Genomic DNA, 15,480 nt, shown 5'->3' with positions numbered 1-15,480 from the left:
ATCAATATGTTTGCCAAACCTCCAGAGGTGCCAACTTCCTGAGTTCCAGGGGGGTGCTCAACCCATACTCCACCCCAGGCCCTGCCCCCACTCAACCCCTTCTCTCAACCTGCTCCGCCCGCCTCTTCCCACTCTGATGGCCTCCCCACTTTTAGGGACCTTTTGCTGCTCCTGCATATTACTTATTGTCACAATCATACATAACAATACATAGTAACAATTCTTAGGGTGAGCAGATGTCCCAATTTTATAGGGACAGTCCTGATTTTGGGGGCTTTTTCTTATATAGGTGCGTATTACCCCCCACCCCGTCCCGATTTTTTGCACTTGCTATCTTCTCACCCTAACAATTCTGTCCTACCCATCACCGGGATGTAATTCCTTCCGCTATGAAGCTGGACCTGCCTCCAGTCCACAAATCCAATTACTCAAAAACAGAGCTCAGACACACAACCTTAACTCCAACCATATAATTTTTCCATTAAGGATCTACGATTTCGAGATTACCAACATATAGTCTCTCCATCTCTATAATATTTCCCTCTTCTGCCTGTCATACAAACAATTCCCTAACACTTCTTATCCACGCACACGTTCTCTGTAATCAAAGTTCAACATAATTGTGTTCTATTCAAACAGAATTTATTATTTTCTCCCTGTTCAAAAGAGTCTGCTGTTTCTTACTTGTCTACTTTACACTAAAGCTAATAGATAGTTCTTAAAATCAGATGTATTTCCTACACACCTGAGTAATTTAAGGCTGGAGTAAAGCTTGCCTGTGTTCTGTAAGTTTTAAGTAATTGGATGGTGGGTGGTTGTAGACTTGTATAGAAAGGGAATAGATTGTGATGGTGGGTAGGATGTTTATAAAACTAACCTACATCTGACATTTAGTCTAGACCTAGATGGAAACTTTGGACTTATTACAACTCAGCCATTTGTTAGCTATGAGGAACCAAAGAAACATTAGACTGCAAGTTTAAATTTTAAAAGGAGCCATTGTTAGCTGCCTCTAAGACCTAAACTACTGACTAGATTGACTTCTAGCTTTTCTGAAGATGTAGGCCTTGCCCTAAGAGTTGTAAATTTGGGGCTATTACACATTGTATTTCATACATAAGGAAAGGACTGAATTCCTACCTATATGCAACTCACAATGTGACTTCAGCTTTCGTTGCTACCTATGCCTCCAGAGTTGAGCTATCTAATCTATTTTTAATCTAATTTAATTTTAGGAATTTATATGTAATCAGTCACCGTAGTATTTCAGGCTGTATATAAAACAAAAAAGTATATTGCTCCATTTAAAAATAAATGGGCTTTTCACCCTCCTAACCTGTCCCTGAGGAGTAGGCAAAATCCAGCTGGAAATCTTTAAAGAATAAGCGTTTTGTGGTGAGATTTCAGATGCTTTCTGTAGGCTGAAAAAAACATGGGAACCACCTGCTTTTTGGTATTGCAATATGAGTGAGTGTGTTGACAGCTGAAATCAGGAAGCACAGAGATGTGTGAAGAGGGTGTTGCAGGGACTAAAGGGAGGAAGAAAGTTAACACTGGTTGTGAACCTCAAAGGTAAAATTTGAGAGGAGGGCATAGTGTCTTAATTTGTCTCTAGCCGTGCGGTTAATAGAAATATAGGACTGGAAGGGATCTTGATAGATCATCTAGTCTAGTCCCCTGCACTGAGCTAGACCATCCCTGACGAACCTGTTTTTAGAAACCTCCAACAACTGCAACCTCCCTAGGTAATTTGTTCTAGGGCTTAACTACCCTAATAGTTAGGACATTTTTCCTAATGTTTAACCTAAATTGCCTTTGCTGCAATTTAAGCCCATTGCTTCTTGTCCTGTCCTCAGTGGTTAAGGAGAACAATTTATCACACTCCTTTTTATAACAATCTTTTGTGCACTTGAAGACTGTTATCATTTCTCCCATCAGTCTTCTCTTCTCCAAACTAAACACACACAGGTTTTTTCAATCTTTCCTCATAGATCATGTTTTCTAAACTGTCAGTCATTTTTTGTTGCTCTCCAATTTGTCCACTTTCCTGAAGTGTGGTGCCAAGAATTGGACACAGTACTGCAGTTGAGGCCTTGTCAGTGCTGCATAGAGTGGAAGAATTACTGCTTGTGTCTTGCTAACAATGCTCCTGCTAATACATCCCAGAATGATGTTCTCTTTTGTTTGCAACTGTATTACATTGTTGACTCATATTTAGTTTTTGATCCACTGTAAACCCCAGATCCCTTTCTGCAGTACTCCTTAGTTAACGATGTAGCCCTGCATTATCAATCTAGCTATCCTGTGACCTTGGGGAGCTCGGAGACGATTTTAATCCCTGTTGGGGCAACAATCACTCTCCTTTTCCTGCTATTTATACTCTTGTTCCTTTCATTTTGTCTTTCAGATGTATAGCTCTATGGATTTTGGAAGACGCTGGCAGCTGATGCATGAGCGGATCACTCCAAACAGGTTTTACTGGTGAGTGGTCCATCAAGCTCCTCTTGTGTTGTGCAGACAATATCGCATGTTTGTGTTCATCACACACTGAAGAAGGCTCTGAGGGGCCCAGGATCGAGAATTATTGCTGTTCTGCCAAACCCAGGTATCAAAATTCATGAGTTTGGTCCTAAAAATCCTGAGATTGACTTAGGAGTTTCTTTTTAAAAAGTTTGGAGTTTTTAATGCATCTTATGGTGTCATAGCCTTAGCATGGGGGAAGGATCATATTTTCAAGCCTTTAAAGCCACAACTTCGAGAGTTAGAAAATTATTTTAAAAAAAAGAGTGCTGAGAGTCTCACATAATCACCTGACTCCAGGAGCTGGTGCTTCAACGAAAAAAACATACCAATTCTCTTGAAACTTGTGAATAACGCTGCTATTGAGTCTTTCCATTCTGTTGTGTGCTGGGTGACTGGGGGGAGGGGGTTTTAAACAGAATCAATGTGCTAATTAAAGAGCATGCTAGGTGTTTATTATGTGTTAGAATGTATTTTTATCATCATATAACTGGGGAATAAGGATACATCTACACCGCAAATTAAAACCCATGTCACCTAGTCTCAGAGCCTGGGTCGATTGACTCTGGCTCATGGGGTTCAGGTTGCGGGGCTAAAAATATCAGTGTAGACATGCTGGAGCCTGGGCTCTGGGAGACTCCCCCATCTCCAGGTTTTAGAGCTGGGGCTCCAGCCCAAGAGGAAACGTCTATTTTTAGCCCCACAGCTCGAGGCCCAGGAGCCCGAGTCAGCTGACCTTGGCTCTGAGACTCAGTGCCGTGGGTTTTTTCTTTGCAGTGTAGACAAACCCTAAGTGGCTGAGGGGTTTGGTGGTGAGGGGTAAAAAAATTTAAAAGCACTTAGGTGACCTAAATAAAGAAGGACTTATGGCACCTTAGAGACTAACAAATTTATTTGAGCATAAGCTTTCGTGAGCATCTGGATGAAGTGAGCTGTAGCTCATGAAAGCTTATGCTCAAATAAATGTGTTAGTCTCTAAGGTGCCACAAGTCCTCCTTTTCTTTTTGCGGATACAGACTAACACGGCTGCTACTCTGAAATCTGTCATTAGGTGACCTAGGAGCTTAAGTCCCAGTTTCAAAAGAGAATTATGTACATCAGAGCCTGAGTCTCATTGAAAATCAATGGGACCGAGCTGCCGAAGTACCATTTCAGAGGTACTGTATTTAGGTATCCAAAGATGCAGATAGGTGTCTATTGGGAATTTCAAAAGCACCTATGCAGGTTAGGTGCTGAATTCCCAGTGGAACTAGCTGGATTGGTTTTTAATGGCATTTGGGTGCCTAAAGATGCAGATAGGCATTTGGGAGCTTTTGAAAAATCCACTAAGCACATATCGGCATCTTTAGGTGCCTAAATGCTATCTGGCCCTATGTCACTTTTGAAAATGAGATTTAGGCTCCTAAATCACATAGACTGTCTTGAAAAATATCCCTTTTTCTCAAGGTTACCTGCCATGGGATGATGGTGGACGGGGTGTCCTCTTACTCCCTGAGTCTAGTATTTCCATCAAGGGAGGATTAAGCTGTTGAGAGTCTTTTTGAAGCTGATCTGGGAACAAGACTGACCCCAGGACCAAAGGAAGAAGCCCTTTCAATTTAATGTAATGATCTCTGGTTGAAAACAGCTTCTTGTCTCCATTTATTTGGCCTCCAAACCTGGGGGTTCTCCTGCCTTCACCCTGCCCCAATTAACCTTCACATAAGCCTATATCTTAACTGCTTCAGTTTCAAAATTCCACTTCATCTCCTCCACTCCTGCTCTGTTCTGTTGATGTTTACGTAACCTACCGGCCAGTGTACGTGTTACGCTCCTGAGGATGTGACTCTGACAGCCCCCAAGTGCAGAGGCTAGCTTTTAATCTTAAAATGAAGAGGCTCAGGCTTTTATCTCTGGAGTCACTGGTTCAATCCCCAGCGCTGGCCAAGATAGTGGATATCTGTCGGTTATAGCCAGTAAATGAAATGTTTCAATCACTAGAGGTGGTTGAAAATCGTTATTTTGCTATGGAGAATATTTCAAAAAATGAAAACAAAAACATTTATTTTTGTTAAAAGTTTCCACAGAAAGGGTCTACTTTTTTGTTGAAAAACCAAAAAATTGAAAATTATTCAGCCAAAAGTCTTGGTTTTTTTTCAAACAAAAGTCAACATTTTCTGTGGGAAGCAGACACCTTCCTGAAAGATTTTCATTTTGGTGAAAAATCCATTTTTTTAAAATAAAAAAACAGTTCAGCGGGATAATTTTTGATCAGCCCTATCAATAACATTTTTGGTTAGATTTTGCTTTTCAAATTTTTTTAAAACCATTCTAGTTGAAACCCTGCCAATTGGAAATAACTTTGAAATTAAAAACAAAACAAAACATGTTTTTATCTTAATTTTTAATCATCTTTAATAAATACTGTCTGTGATAGGGTGTACTGTCCTTTTACATCATAGCCTTGTTCAGCCTACCCGAAGAGGATCTTGGGACTTGTAGTCCAGAAGGACCATGGGAGTTGGAGGCTGACAAGGAAGGTCGGGACTGGGAGTGTGTACAGACAGTTTAGAGGGAATAGGGTTTGCTTTTTTGCTTGGTTCTGGATAGGAGCGAGTTGTGGGTGTCTCTCATCAAAGAGGAAGCCATCACCTTTATAAAAGAATAGCTGCACTATGAGTATAATTAGAGAGGACCAGGTAAAGTCCACCACCCTAATTAGTGGCAGCATTATATATAAAGGTGACAACCTTATCAGAGCAATAAAAGGCACCTAACCCCAAAACGTGAGCAGGTGCATTATATGGAATTCCCATTTCAGATGTCTCCTCCTTGTTCAGAAATACAGAGGGTCATTGGTTACTGGAAAGAGTGGCGAGAAAGCTTTTTTCCACTCACAGGCAGCAGAATCCCAGTGACGATAAACTTTCCAAGAGAACAAATTAGGTTGTTCGCACAGTGGGCAAGATTTGAACCACCTTATCGTAATGCCAGGGTCAGGGATATTGAAACCCTGCAATATAATAACTCCTCTTGGCTGTTTGAGTTCTTTTTTATTATGCTGCAAGCTGTGATTGTTGTTCTGAGCTTGTAAGCTGTGTGTGGGGAAGAAGAAAAAACGAAAGGAGCTTTGGGAGCTTGTGCGGTTTTTTTATTACTACATGCAGTGGGTAGAACATGAATATAAAGGACCTTTTAAGTTTCAGAGGAACATAAGCCGCGGCTCTTTGGGTTCCACTGTCGGGTAAAAAGCCAAGTCACCAGATTGTGTTACTTGAAGCTTCCAGGAGACGTGAAATAACAGCAACAAAGAGATGCCTAAGTTAGTCCTTAGCAGTAGTTGCAAATTTGGGTTCCTCAGAATCTTTTATTAACAGGGCTTGGATAAGCCTCTTACATCAGATGGTGAAATCTTCAGCAGCTTTGTCAAGACACTTTCAACTGTCCAGAGCCACCGCACATTTGCAAAACTATAACCTGCTGTTGTATAGAATAAATCACCCTAACCCAGAGAGGTTTCATCTTTCTCCCATCTACTGTGTGATATCTTCCCAAATAATTACACCTGTCCCATGCCCAGGAGTTTCCATATTGATAGATTTTAAGGCCAGAAGGGACTATTTTGATGATCTGAATTGGCTTCCTGTGTAACACAAGCTCTAGAATTTCACAAGCCCATAGGTTTGGGGCTGAGTTCGGGTCTGGGCTATTGCCTTATAAAGGACTAGATTTTGATACCCTTACTCATATCATACATGTTGTCTCATTGAATTGATTAGCACAACTTGGGAAGGAAGGTGGTCCTCAGCATGAGGAAAGGTATCCACATGTGACCTCCATATGTCCTTATGGCTTGAAAGTCTTTAATGTCTCAGGACCCCAATGGGGCTAAAAATGGGAGCTGGTAGAAATGGGTAGCAGAGTTTCCCATATTCCATTGTGGCCCTATCCCTGGAACAGCCCAAGATAATCATCTTTAAATCTGTGCCATTTTTAGGTAAAGAGAGACTATTTGAGTTCAGTTTTATAAGTTTTCATGGCTACTTCTGAGCCTTGTTCTGTTGAATTCATGGTAACTAAGGCACCTGCCTTTCCAGATGGAGGGATACAAAAACCCATTCCCACATTATGTTTTGTACACTGTAAAATATTGGGGAAATAGTTTCTTCAGTAAAACATGTGGTTTATACAGTACTAAGTAATCCCATCCCTAGTCAGCTAAGCACTTGAAGTCAATGGGACTTAAACCTGTGCTTAAAAGTAAGTGCCTGCTTAAGTGCTGTGCTGAATTGGGGCTTTGGTACCAAAAGGGCGGCGAGGCCAGATTGTCCGATGGTTGTCCACTAGCCTAGGACTTGGGAGGCCTGGCTTCAAGTCTGTGGGTGACCACAGCCTTCCCGTGTGACCTCTGGCAAGTCACTTAGCCTCTCTGTGCCTCCTGTTTCCATCTGCACAGTGGGGCCAATAGCTCTGCCCTGACTCAGAGGGGTTTTGTGAGATAAAAATACATTCAAGGTAGTGTGGTACTCAAACACTACAATAACGGGGCCATACTGGGACATCAACGAGACTAAAAACAAATCAGTCAGTAAAGGGTTAAGAGACGTTTCAGTGGATTATAAATTCCTTCATCCTGTTGGCACTTAAGTCCCTAAAAGAGGGAATTCCTTATGGTATCCTGCATTTACTGGCTGGTCAGCTGAACAGTTGTACGTATTGTTTTCCCATCCACCCATCCCTGGAGAGCCTGCTTATATTTTCAGAGCACACACACAGCAGAAAACGCTCTTTGTGGAAGGCACAGTCTGTGTCTGAAGTAGCAAACTTTCTCGGCACTGCCCCAGCGTTCGCTTCACCTGTGGGCCCATTCGTTTCTGCCACTCTCCACCTCGGGGAACAGCAAGCAATAGGAGGCTGTTGCGGGGATCCCTCCCCCCTTCACCTGTCATATTTAGTCATTTGCCACCCTCCCTCTGTTCTGCGGTCTTAAGAGATGCCATCAAATAATTTGGGTGAAACTGTCAAATTGGAGCCAGGAACAACCGGAAGAGGCTCCGGGGGGATGGTGGGGGGACTGGATTTAGCATGTGCAGCATTTCCGATGGATACAGGGAGATTTGAAGCACTGAGAAGGTGGAACACGCCCAGTTTGTAAAGGACACTGAAGTGCACACTCATGACAAAGGAACTGAATGGAAAAGGCCAGCAGGGAAGAGGGGGGAGGGATGGGGAGAGGAGGAAAATAGGACACGCTTCTCTTTTCGAAGAGCAACATTTCAGATCTCACTTATCTTAGATTTCGCTTTGTTTTTAACAAGCAGTAGGGGAAACGGTATTGAATTTATAACAAATGGTGCTAAAGGCACCAGCTGTTTTGCTCATTCTCCCTCCGTCGGATTATACTTTCTTCTTTCTGTGGCACTGAAATAAATCTCTAGCTACCTTGGAACTTTGTGATTGTCACTCACTCACTCCACCCCACAGTCATTTTTAACTCTACAGCAGGGGTGAAACTGGCCCCTGCCGCTTGAGCTAAAGGAGAATCTCTGGGCAGTGTAGGGTCTGTGACACACAGATGAGCAGCTCAGAGCCCATCCAGCAGAGGGAAGCAGTGCACAAATACACAGGCCAGCTCATTGTGGTGTTAACATGGCCTCTGGGGTGAGAAGAAGTGAACTGTGGTTGGCCAGAGGCTGGGCAGAGGTTCCCGAGATTGGGAGTTCACGGTTGTTTGAGACAAACACCCAAGAGTGTGATGCTTGTCAGATGGTCTCATGAGAACTGGCTTTATTGTGAGATTTTCAGTCCTTGTTTTGCTTGTGCTGAGGCAGAAATAGTGGCAAGGGCCCTTTTTGCTGTATTTTTGAGCTTGTAGCCCGAGTCCATCAGGAAAATACTGACTGAGTTGTGTGAATGAGGAAGATAACTTGGGGGACGGGGGAGCATTACCTGAATGCTTCTAAAATTTATGATCTGGGGTCGGATCTAGAAATAAGCAAATGTTGGTGGATCACTTCTCAGTTCTCTCTGTAGTGTCCAGTGGGGCTTGGAAATGTCCCAGCTCCAAGGAGGACAGCCCTGGTACTGTGTCAGTTTTATAGTCCAATGAGGGCCTATTGGACATACCAAAGGTGAGCTTTCCTTGGCATGCCTGATACGTTAGCCAGCAATAAAATGATCATTTCAAAATTGTGTGTCTCTTGAAAACCCACTAATCGCTAACTACCAGATGGTGTCGTTATATAGTGCTGGGAAAACATCACTTGAGTTTTTACAGCCAATTCTAGCGTTAAGAAAACATAGTTTTATAAATGTCAATTGACTATTAAATAATCCTGCATTAGAAATTTCTGAGTTAAAATAACTTTGTCCTCGTGCTACATGATAAATGGAATAATTCCATCACTGCATTTATGCATAATATGGCTGTGTTTCCATCACAGGACGAGTGCTATCATAAACCTGAAGTGCTGGGTTGAACCCACCAGAGCCCTAATGTGAAATTTTTAGCCTAAGTTGTCCTTAGTTTCTGCAAAGGTAGCTCTGGGTTTGGGGAGATATTTTTAACTATACCTGCATTTATTGCAGTGTTTCCTTAACAGCATGTTAAGGTACTGAGGTATACTTAATCCTGCTTCAGCATGGGGGGGAGGGTTGGACTAGATGACCTCTTGGGGTCCCTTCCAGTCCTACATTTCTCTGTTCCTATGATTACTTCTAAGGACACAGGAATGAATTAAACCTCACAGCAGAAAGCTTTCGAATTATCCTTCCCATTTTAAAGGTGGGAAAACTGAGTCACTGAGAGTTGGGGGCCTGATTTTCAGAGCTTATTTGACTTAGTGTCTCAGAGAATCTGGCCCAAACAGACTTGTCTAAAGTTGCCTTGTATGTCAGTGGCGGAGGTGGGAATCTAACCAACGTGTTCAGACTCCTAATTCTCTTGCTCTGCCATAGTCAGCACAGAGTAAACATTGCTTCCCAGTCTCTGGTTTATACGATATACAGTATAGACAGCATAGCCAATACTCTTGCATTATTTTGATCAGATGTTTATGATGGTGCCTGGCATATTTGGGGTAACCTTGGAGGAAGATTTATTTTATATTTTCCTTTTGGCCATACACATTTTTTCACAGACTTGACATTTTCCTCCTCCTGCTTCCTCCCCCCCCATCCCCCAACTTGTAAGGGTTGTTCTTGGTAAAGCGTGATAGGATTACAAACATTGACATTACTGAGTCCGATGTGAGCATGCTGGGAAATGGTGGACATCTGCGTTTGTTGGTGGGAGGCGTGCCCTCATTAATAATCCGCCATATAGCCAAAGACTGGAAGAGAGACACCCTTGCCAGGAAAGCTTGGGATGTGGCAGAAGCCCTGGGGCAGATCCTCTAGACGGTGGAAATCAGCATAGCTCCATCAATGCAGCTATGTCAGTTTACTCCAGCTGAGGGGCTGCCCCCTGTTTACATAGGGTCTAGACTGTCAGGGCATGTGACTGCTGTAATGATGAATCAGCACTTGAGGGAGAGCAGCGGGAGATAACCCAGGAGAACTCCATGCTTCTCTGAAAAGGAAACAACTTCACTTTTTGTGCCTGAGAAACCATCCAGGGGCTGCTATGGAGAGACCACTTGGACATGAACGTCAAGTTGTCAGTTTCAGTTAAGATTATGTCTTTGCTACATTTCCCATTTTGCAAATGTGGTCCAGGGTTTTGTAACCAATTTGGCCCAGGGCAGAATCTTGACAGAAATAGTTTCATCTGGGAAGCCTGCAAAAAACCAGACGAAAACAAACAAAAAAACCTTCCTCCCTCCCGCCAAAACAAACCAAAAACCAGCCACCAATCCACAACAACTCAACAACACTGGTTGGATAATATACCAAAGTTGTTTGCAGTTTATGTAGGGGCCAAAATCAAAGATGTTTGCTGGTTTCTGGTGCATTTTTATCCCCTCAGATGAATAGCAGCTTCAATTTATAAAAGGAACATAAGAACCTAAGAATAAAGGAATTTGGTATGTGAGTTAGTCACTAACAGTTCAAGCTCTGAGTAGCAGCTGATGCACCGAAAAAGTACTCAAAGGTTTTTGTTGCATGAATATATAGTTTTATGATGATCTTCTTAAATGCATTATGCGAGGTCTCTGGGATAAATATTGTGTGTTTTAAATCCCATTTAGAACTTTTTTTTCACAAGCTCTCATGTACTCCATGCCGTTGGAAGTGTTATAGGTTTTTTGTTTTAAAGCTGTTTTACCAAAGAAAGCAGAATGGCCACAAGAAACAAGTGTGATTGCTAGGGGAAATACATTTAAATAAGTCTCCATGGTACAAATCATATGTAATTCCTAAAAGGAACATAGGGATGGCAATATGGTATCAGCTCTGTGGTCCATTTCCTCCAATATCCTGTCTCCAAAAATGGCTAGTACCAGCTACTTCAGAGGAAGATGCAATAAAACCTGAAGTGGGAGATTTTGGACTAACTTCCCCATAAGGAAATTTTCTTCCTAAATCCTCACTTATTTCTTGAAGCATGAGCGTTTATATCCTTTCTATTAAATCCATACTAACGTAACTCTGGATCTTCTCATCCATATAGACATCCAATCCTTGGTTTATAATTCGGCTAAACTCTTGGTTGAGGTATATTGTGGCATTGAGTTCCACAGGTTGATAGTCTGTAGTGTGGTGGGTGGGGGTGGGAAATATTTCCTTTTATTGGTTTTAAATTTGCTGCCTTCCGTTGAATGACCCAGGTTCTGCCCTGGCTAAGAATTGCGGCCCCAGAAATGCATTACCTTCTCATACCTGTTACAGGCCTTCATGCTCCTGGGGCCAGGTTCTGCTCTATTCGCCCCCGTGGTAATCTAGAGTAACTCTGCTCACCCATAGAAGATCCTCTCTATGTGGACACCCATGTGTCTGAAAACAGAGGGCCTGATGAGCCCATCCTGTGGGAAGACCCTGGGGAGGAAATCTCCAAGGGGTTCTCCTTGGGAGAGATTGGGCAGTGCAGGCCCAATAGCCGCATGGGCCAGGGATTCTCCTGTCTGCAGCTGCTGCACGGGGAGAGGCAGCTCACTGCCCTAGAGGGAGCCCTTCTGCCCTGAGCCATGCGGGAGCAGTGGGAGGCTGATGTATGCCTCTTCCCCTGCCAATCCTTTTCCCTGGGTAGCTCTGTAGACCACAGAGTGCTGGGTCAGAGGTAAATATTGGCATGGAGGCAGCTTCTACGTGAGAGACAACGATTTGGCTGTGGAGGGTCCCCTCCACGTCGGATCACACTGGCATCATCAGGGCCCAAAATTTAGAACCTGGAGCTTGAAAATTGCACCTGCTGGGCTGAGGCCCTTTCCCCCCGTTCCCTGCAGTGTTTAACTCCACTTGGCCTCTCTCCGACGCACACAAACTCAAGCACAAATTAATTGCCAGTGTGTCAGTTACTGTCCCAGGATGATCTTTGGTGATATTTTGTAGTAGGAGGCACGGAGAGATTAATTAATCCTTAATTAATACATTGATTAATGCCTCTGCCTCAGGCAGATGGGGATCATCAGAGCTTGACGGAGCAAAGCAAAGGCCGTTCTGCTGGAGTGTCTATAGCAGCACAGTCCACACCTTCCATTGGGTGGCAAGATCTAGGCGTATTCCTTGTTTTGCCTGATTTCGCTTTACTTTACTTTGTGCTGCACTCTGTTAATTGCTCTGTTTCTGAGTCCAAGTGGTCCAAGCATGTCCCACTACTCTTGTTTGATGGACGACCTCGTTGAGGTCTGCACGGGCAAAGGGGGACGCATGTCAGCTGCTACCTGGGAATGTGCATTCTGAGCAGGAGACATGATGCAGTTTAGAAACACACAGGCCAGCTGGCCCCATGGAGACCGGGCCCAGAGCAGTGGCTTTGGTGTGTTTCTCATACGTGTCATTGTGTGGTAGGTTTATGGCCAAGATTTTCAAAAATGGAGTCTAAAGAGAGTCTCCGAAATGCCCATTAGGCTCCTAAATAAGGGCTTGTCTGCACGGTGCCTTTGCACTAGAAGGGAGTAGATTTTAGTGCACAGTAGTGTGTTGGCCCATGTAGACCTTGCTGGCACATGTAGATCTTGCTGGCACACATTAAAAGTTCTCTTGTGCATATTAATGTAGTCCCATTTCAAACAGTTCTCCATTAACACGCACCGGGGAACTTTTAATGTATGCCAGCAAGGTCCACATGAGCCAGTCAGTGTGCAACATGCTGGCGAGCACTAGAATTTAACCTCTCTAGTGCAGAGTAATGCAGTGTTGACAAGCCCCAAGTGGGCCGATTTTCACAAGCGGTGAACACCCTGTAGCTTCCAGTTGACTTCCAGGGGAGTTTCTGGATTCTCAGTTCTTTTCATTTGTTTTAGGAGTGGAATTTTCATAAGTGCGCAGTGTTGCTCCAACTGTCCCTATTGGTAAAACTCCCTTCAACTTCAATCGGAGCAGAGCTAGGCCGCTACCGAGAACTTTTGAACATCCAACATAAAATAAGGATTTAGAGTTCTAACTGTAGGCTCCTATTTTTTGGAAATCTTGGCTTACTTTTTACTGGAACTGGGCAAACATTACCCCCACCAACCCCATCCCAGAACATGTGCTTAGATTTGTAAACAAATTCCCTTTTCAGTGTTCTCCTGGCAATTCTTTTCCTTGCAGAAGTTCTGGCCCGATAGCTTTGTTACACTCATTTTGCACTGGTGGTAATGGAGAATCAGCCCTTAATAATCAGAACATGTAAATACCCCCAGAGGTGATTTTAGGTTGAAATCAGAGCCTCAGTCATAACCACAAGCCATGGCTCTTCTTGCTATGTTTCCAGTTTGACTATAACTAGGAAGTGGCCAGAATATCACGACAGACATTTCCCATACGAGATTTCTAGACCAAGAAGGTTCAGATAGATTCTGATTAGCTTTTCTGAACTCACTGAAGTTTGCCCATCGCTAAGTTAGACAACAGTTCTTCTATTTAACAGACCGAGTCGGACCCACGCTGTGTAGTAAGCAGTTTCTTATCAGGGCCAAACAGACAAAATGTCCCTAAACTCATTTAGATGCAATCCATTTGTGTCACTCAGTAACGGCCGTGAAAGATAAGGAGATCCTTCTTTATGAATTCTGCCTGTTGGAAATTAACAAACTCTCTAAAATGACGATTCATCAGAAGCGATATGTGGCAGAATTCATTCTCACCAAGAGAAGAAATTGAAACTCCCGTCCTTTCATTCCCTTGGTATTCCCCAGAGCCTCCTCTATAGAATGAGCTTAGTTTAATCCTTCCACTGTTAAGTGTAGCCTGCATGAAACTACATGAGAATCTAAGATGAGGAAGGAGTATCCTATTAGCTACACTGCAGGTTCCTTTAAGTAATTTAGGTTAGATGAGTTTCCTTCAATTATTCCCCTTAGCAGGTTGTTATTTAGAACAAGGTGGGGAAGCCAGTGGCTTTTGCTATTGTGCCCGCATGATTGTACAGCAGTAATTGGATTAGCAGATGGTGGATCATCAGAGCTATTTAATTATACCATAGAAGCTGTAGTATGGGTAGGAGATAATGAGCCATGGGTTTATAGGCACTAGGCAGACATGTGCCCTGTATGGCTTGGGTTATGTTCAGAGGTGAAGCTGAATGCATGTAACTGAGTTTAAGGAAATCTGTAGCATGGAACCAAAGACCTGCTTCTGACAAGGTTCATGGCCTAGGCTTGTAGGCAGTTTGGATAAGCTGTAATCATGGCATTGAGTTCCCCAACTCATAGCACATAGGCTATGGGCCTGCTCAGGTTGGGAGGATGGCTTAGTGGATAGGGTACTAGCCTAGGACTCCAGCAGACCTGGGTTCAGCTCTTAGCTTAACTGCAGACTCCTTGTATGACCTTGGGCAAGGAAAAACTCCCCTAGACTTTAATGGACCTTTCATCTATGCTGTGCTTCCGTTCCCCATTTGTGTGTGACTGGGATAATACTTCACATGGGTGTTGTGTTGATAAAATTGGTTAATGCTTGTAAGATCCTACATTAAGGAGGGGCATGTACACTCCTAGATAGACTGGACAGTCTACACTGTAATTAAAAACCCACATCTGGCCATGCCAGCTGGGTTTGGGCCAAGGGGCTGTTTAACTGCAGTGTAGACATTCGTGCTCAGGCTAGAGTCTGGATTCGAGGGTCCCAGAGCTCAGGCTGCAGCCTGAGCCCAAACATCTACTCCACAATTAAACAACCCTGAGTCAGCTGGCACGGGCCAGTGGCGGGTATCTAACTGCAGTGTAGATATACACCCAGTCTGCTGCTCTCTCCACCCGGGGTGCTCTGCAGCCCCACAAATCCGGTGTGTGTCATCTATTACTCTCCTTGCACCTACCCAGGCTGTAGGGTGATGTCCTCCCTCTTGGCTTGAGGCGCACTGGATGAAGCTCGCTTGTAGGCCTAATAACACTTCTCCTGAACGAGCTCGCAGGTGAGGTTACTACTGAATGCTGACAGGTGATTTCCCTCTGCTCTCTGTCCAAGCAGCTGCTTGCCTCCAAAGAATGCTGGCCTCTGCCAGCTATGAAGAACTGAGGAGTGTGTCTTTGATCTCAGATCCCCGTGCATGGTGGTCTGCCTACTGCTGGAGTTCCCAGCTGGCCTCCCACACAGCCTGAACCAATGTCTTTTTCACCGCTTGCTTGCACCGCAACTACGTACACAGGTGCACTTACGTACTGCATCCAGTTTTGGTCCCCCCTCCCCATTACAGAAGGGATGTGGACAAATTGGAGAGAGTCCAGCGGAGAGTCATGAAAATGATTAGGGGGCTGGAGCACATGACTTACGAAGAGAGGCTGAGGGAACTGAGGTTATTTAGTCTGCAGAAGAGAAGAGTGAGGGGGGATTTGATAGCAGCCTTCAATTGCCTGAAGGGGGGTTCCAAAGAGGATGGAGCTCGGCTGTTCTCAGTGG

General features: G+C 43.9%; 1 protein-coding gene across 1 annotated transcript in view; it reads left to right on the top strand.

Annotated features, from left to right (window-relative positions):
- The window catches only part of SORCS3 (sortilin related VPS10 domain containing receptor 3), a 501,281-nt gene that overhangs the window by 334,644 nt on the left and 151,157 nt on the right, over positions 1 to 15,480 (top strand). The window contains exon 5 of the mRNA XM_037905076.2: positions 2,408 to 2,481. Coding sequence (XP_037761004.1) covers positions 2,408 to 2,481 — 74 coding nt within the window. The remainder of the gene's footprint in view (positions 1 to 2,407; positions 2,482 to 15,480) is intronic.

This window comes from Chelonia mydas, chromosome 7, assembly GCF_015237465.2.
Source record: "Chelonia mydas isolate rCheMyd1 chromosome 7, rCheMyd1.pri.v2, whole genome shotgun sequence".
In the NCBI taxonomy this organism is placed as follows: Eukaryota; Metazoa; Chordata; order Testudines; family Cheloniidae; genus Chelonia; species Chelonia mydas.
The sequence above is the reverse complement of the archived record's forward strand: the minus strand, read 5'-3'. Positions and strand labels throughout refer to the sequence as shown.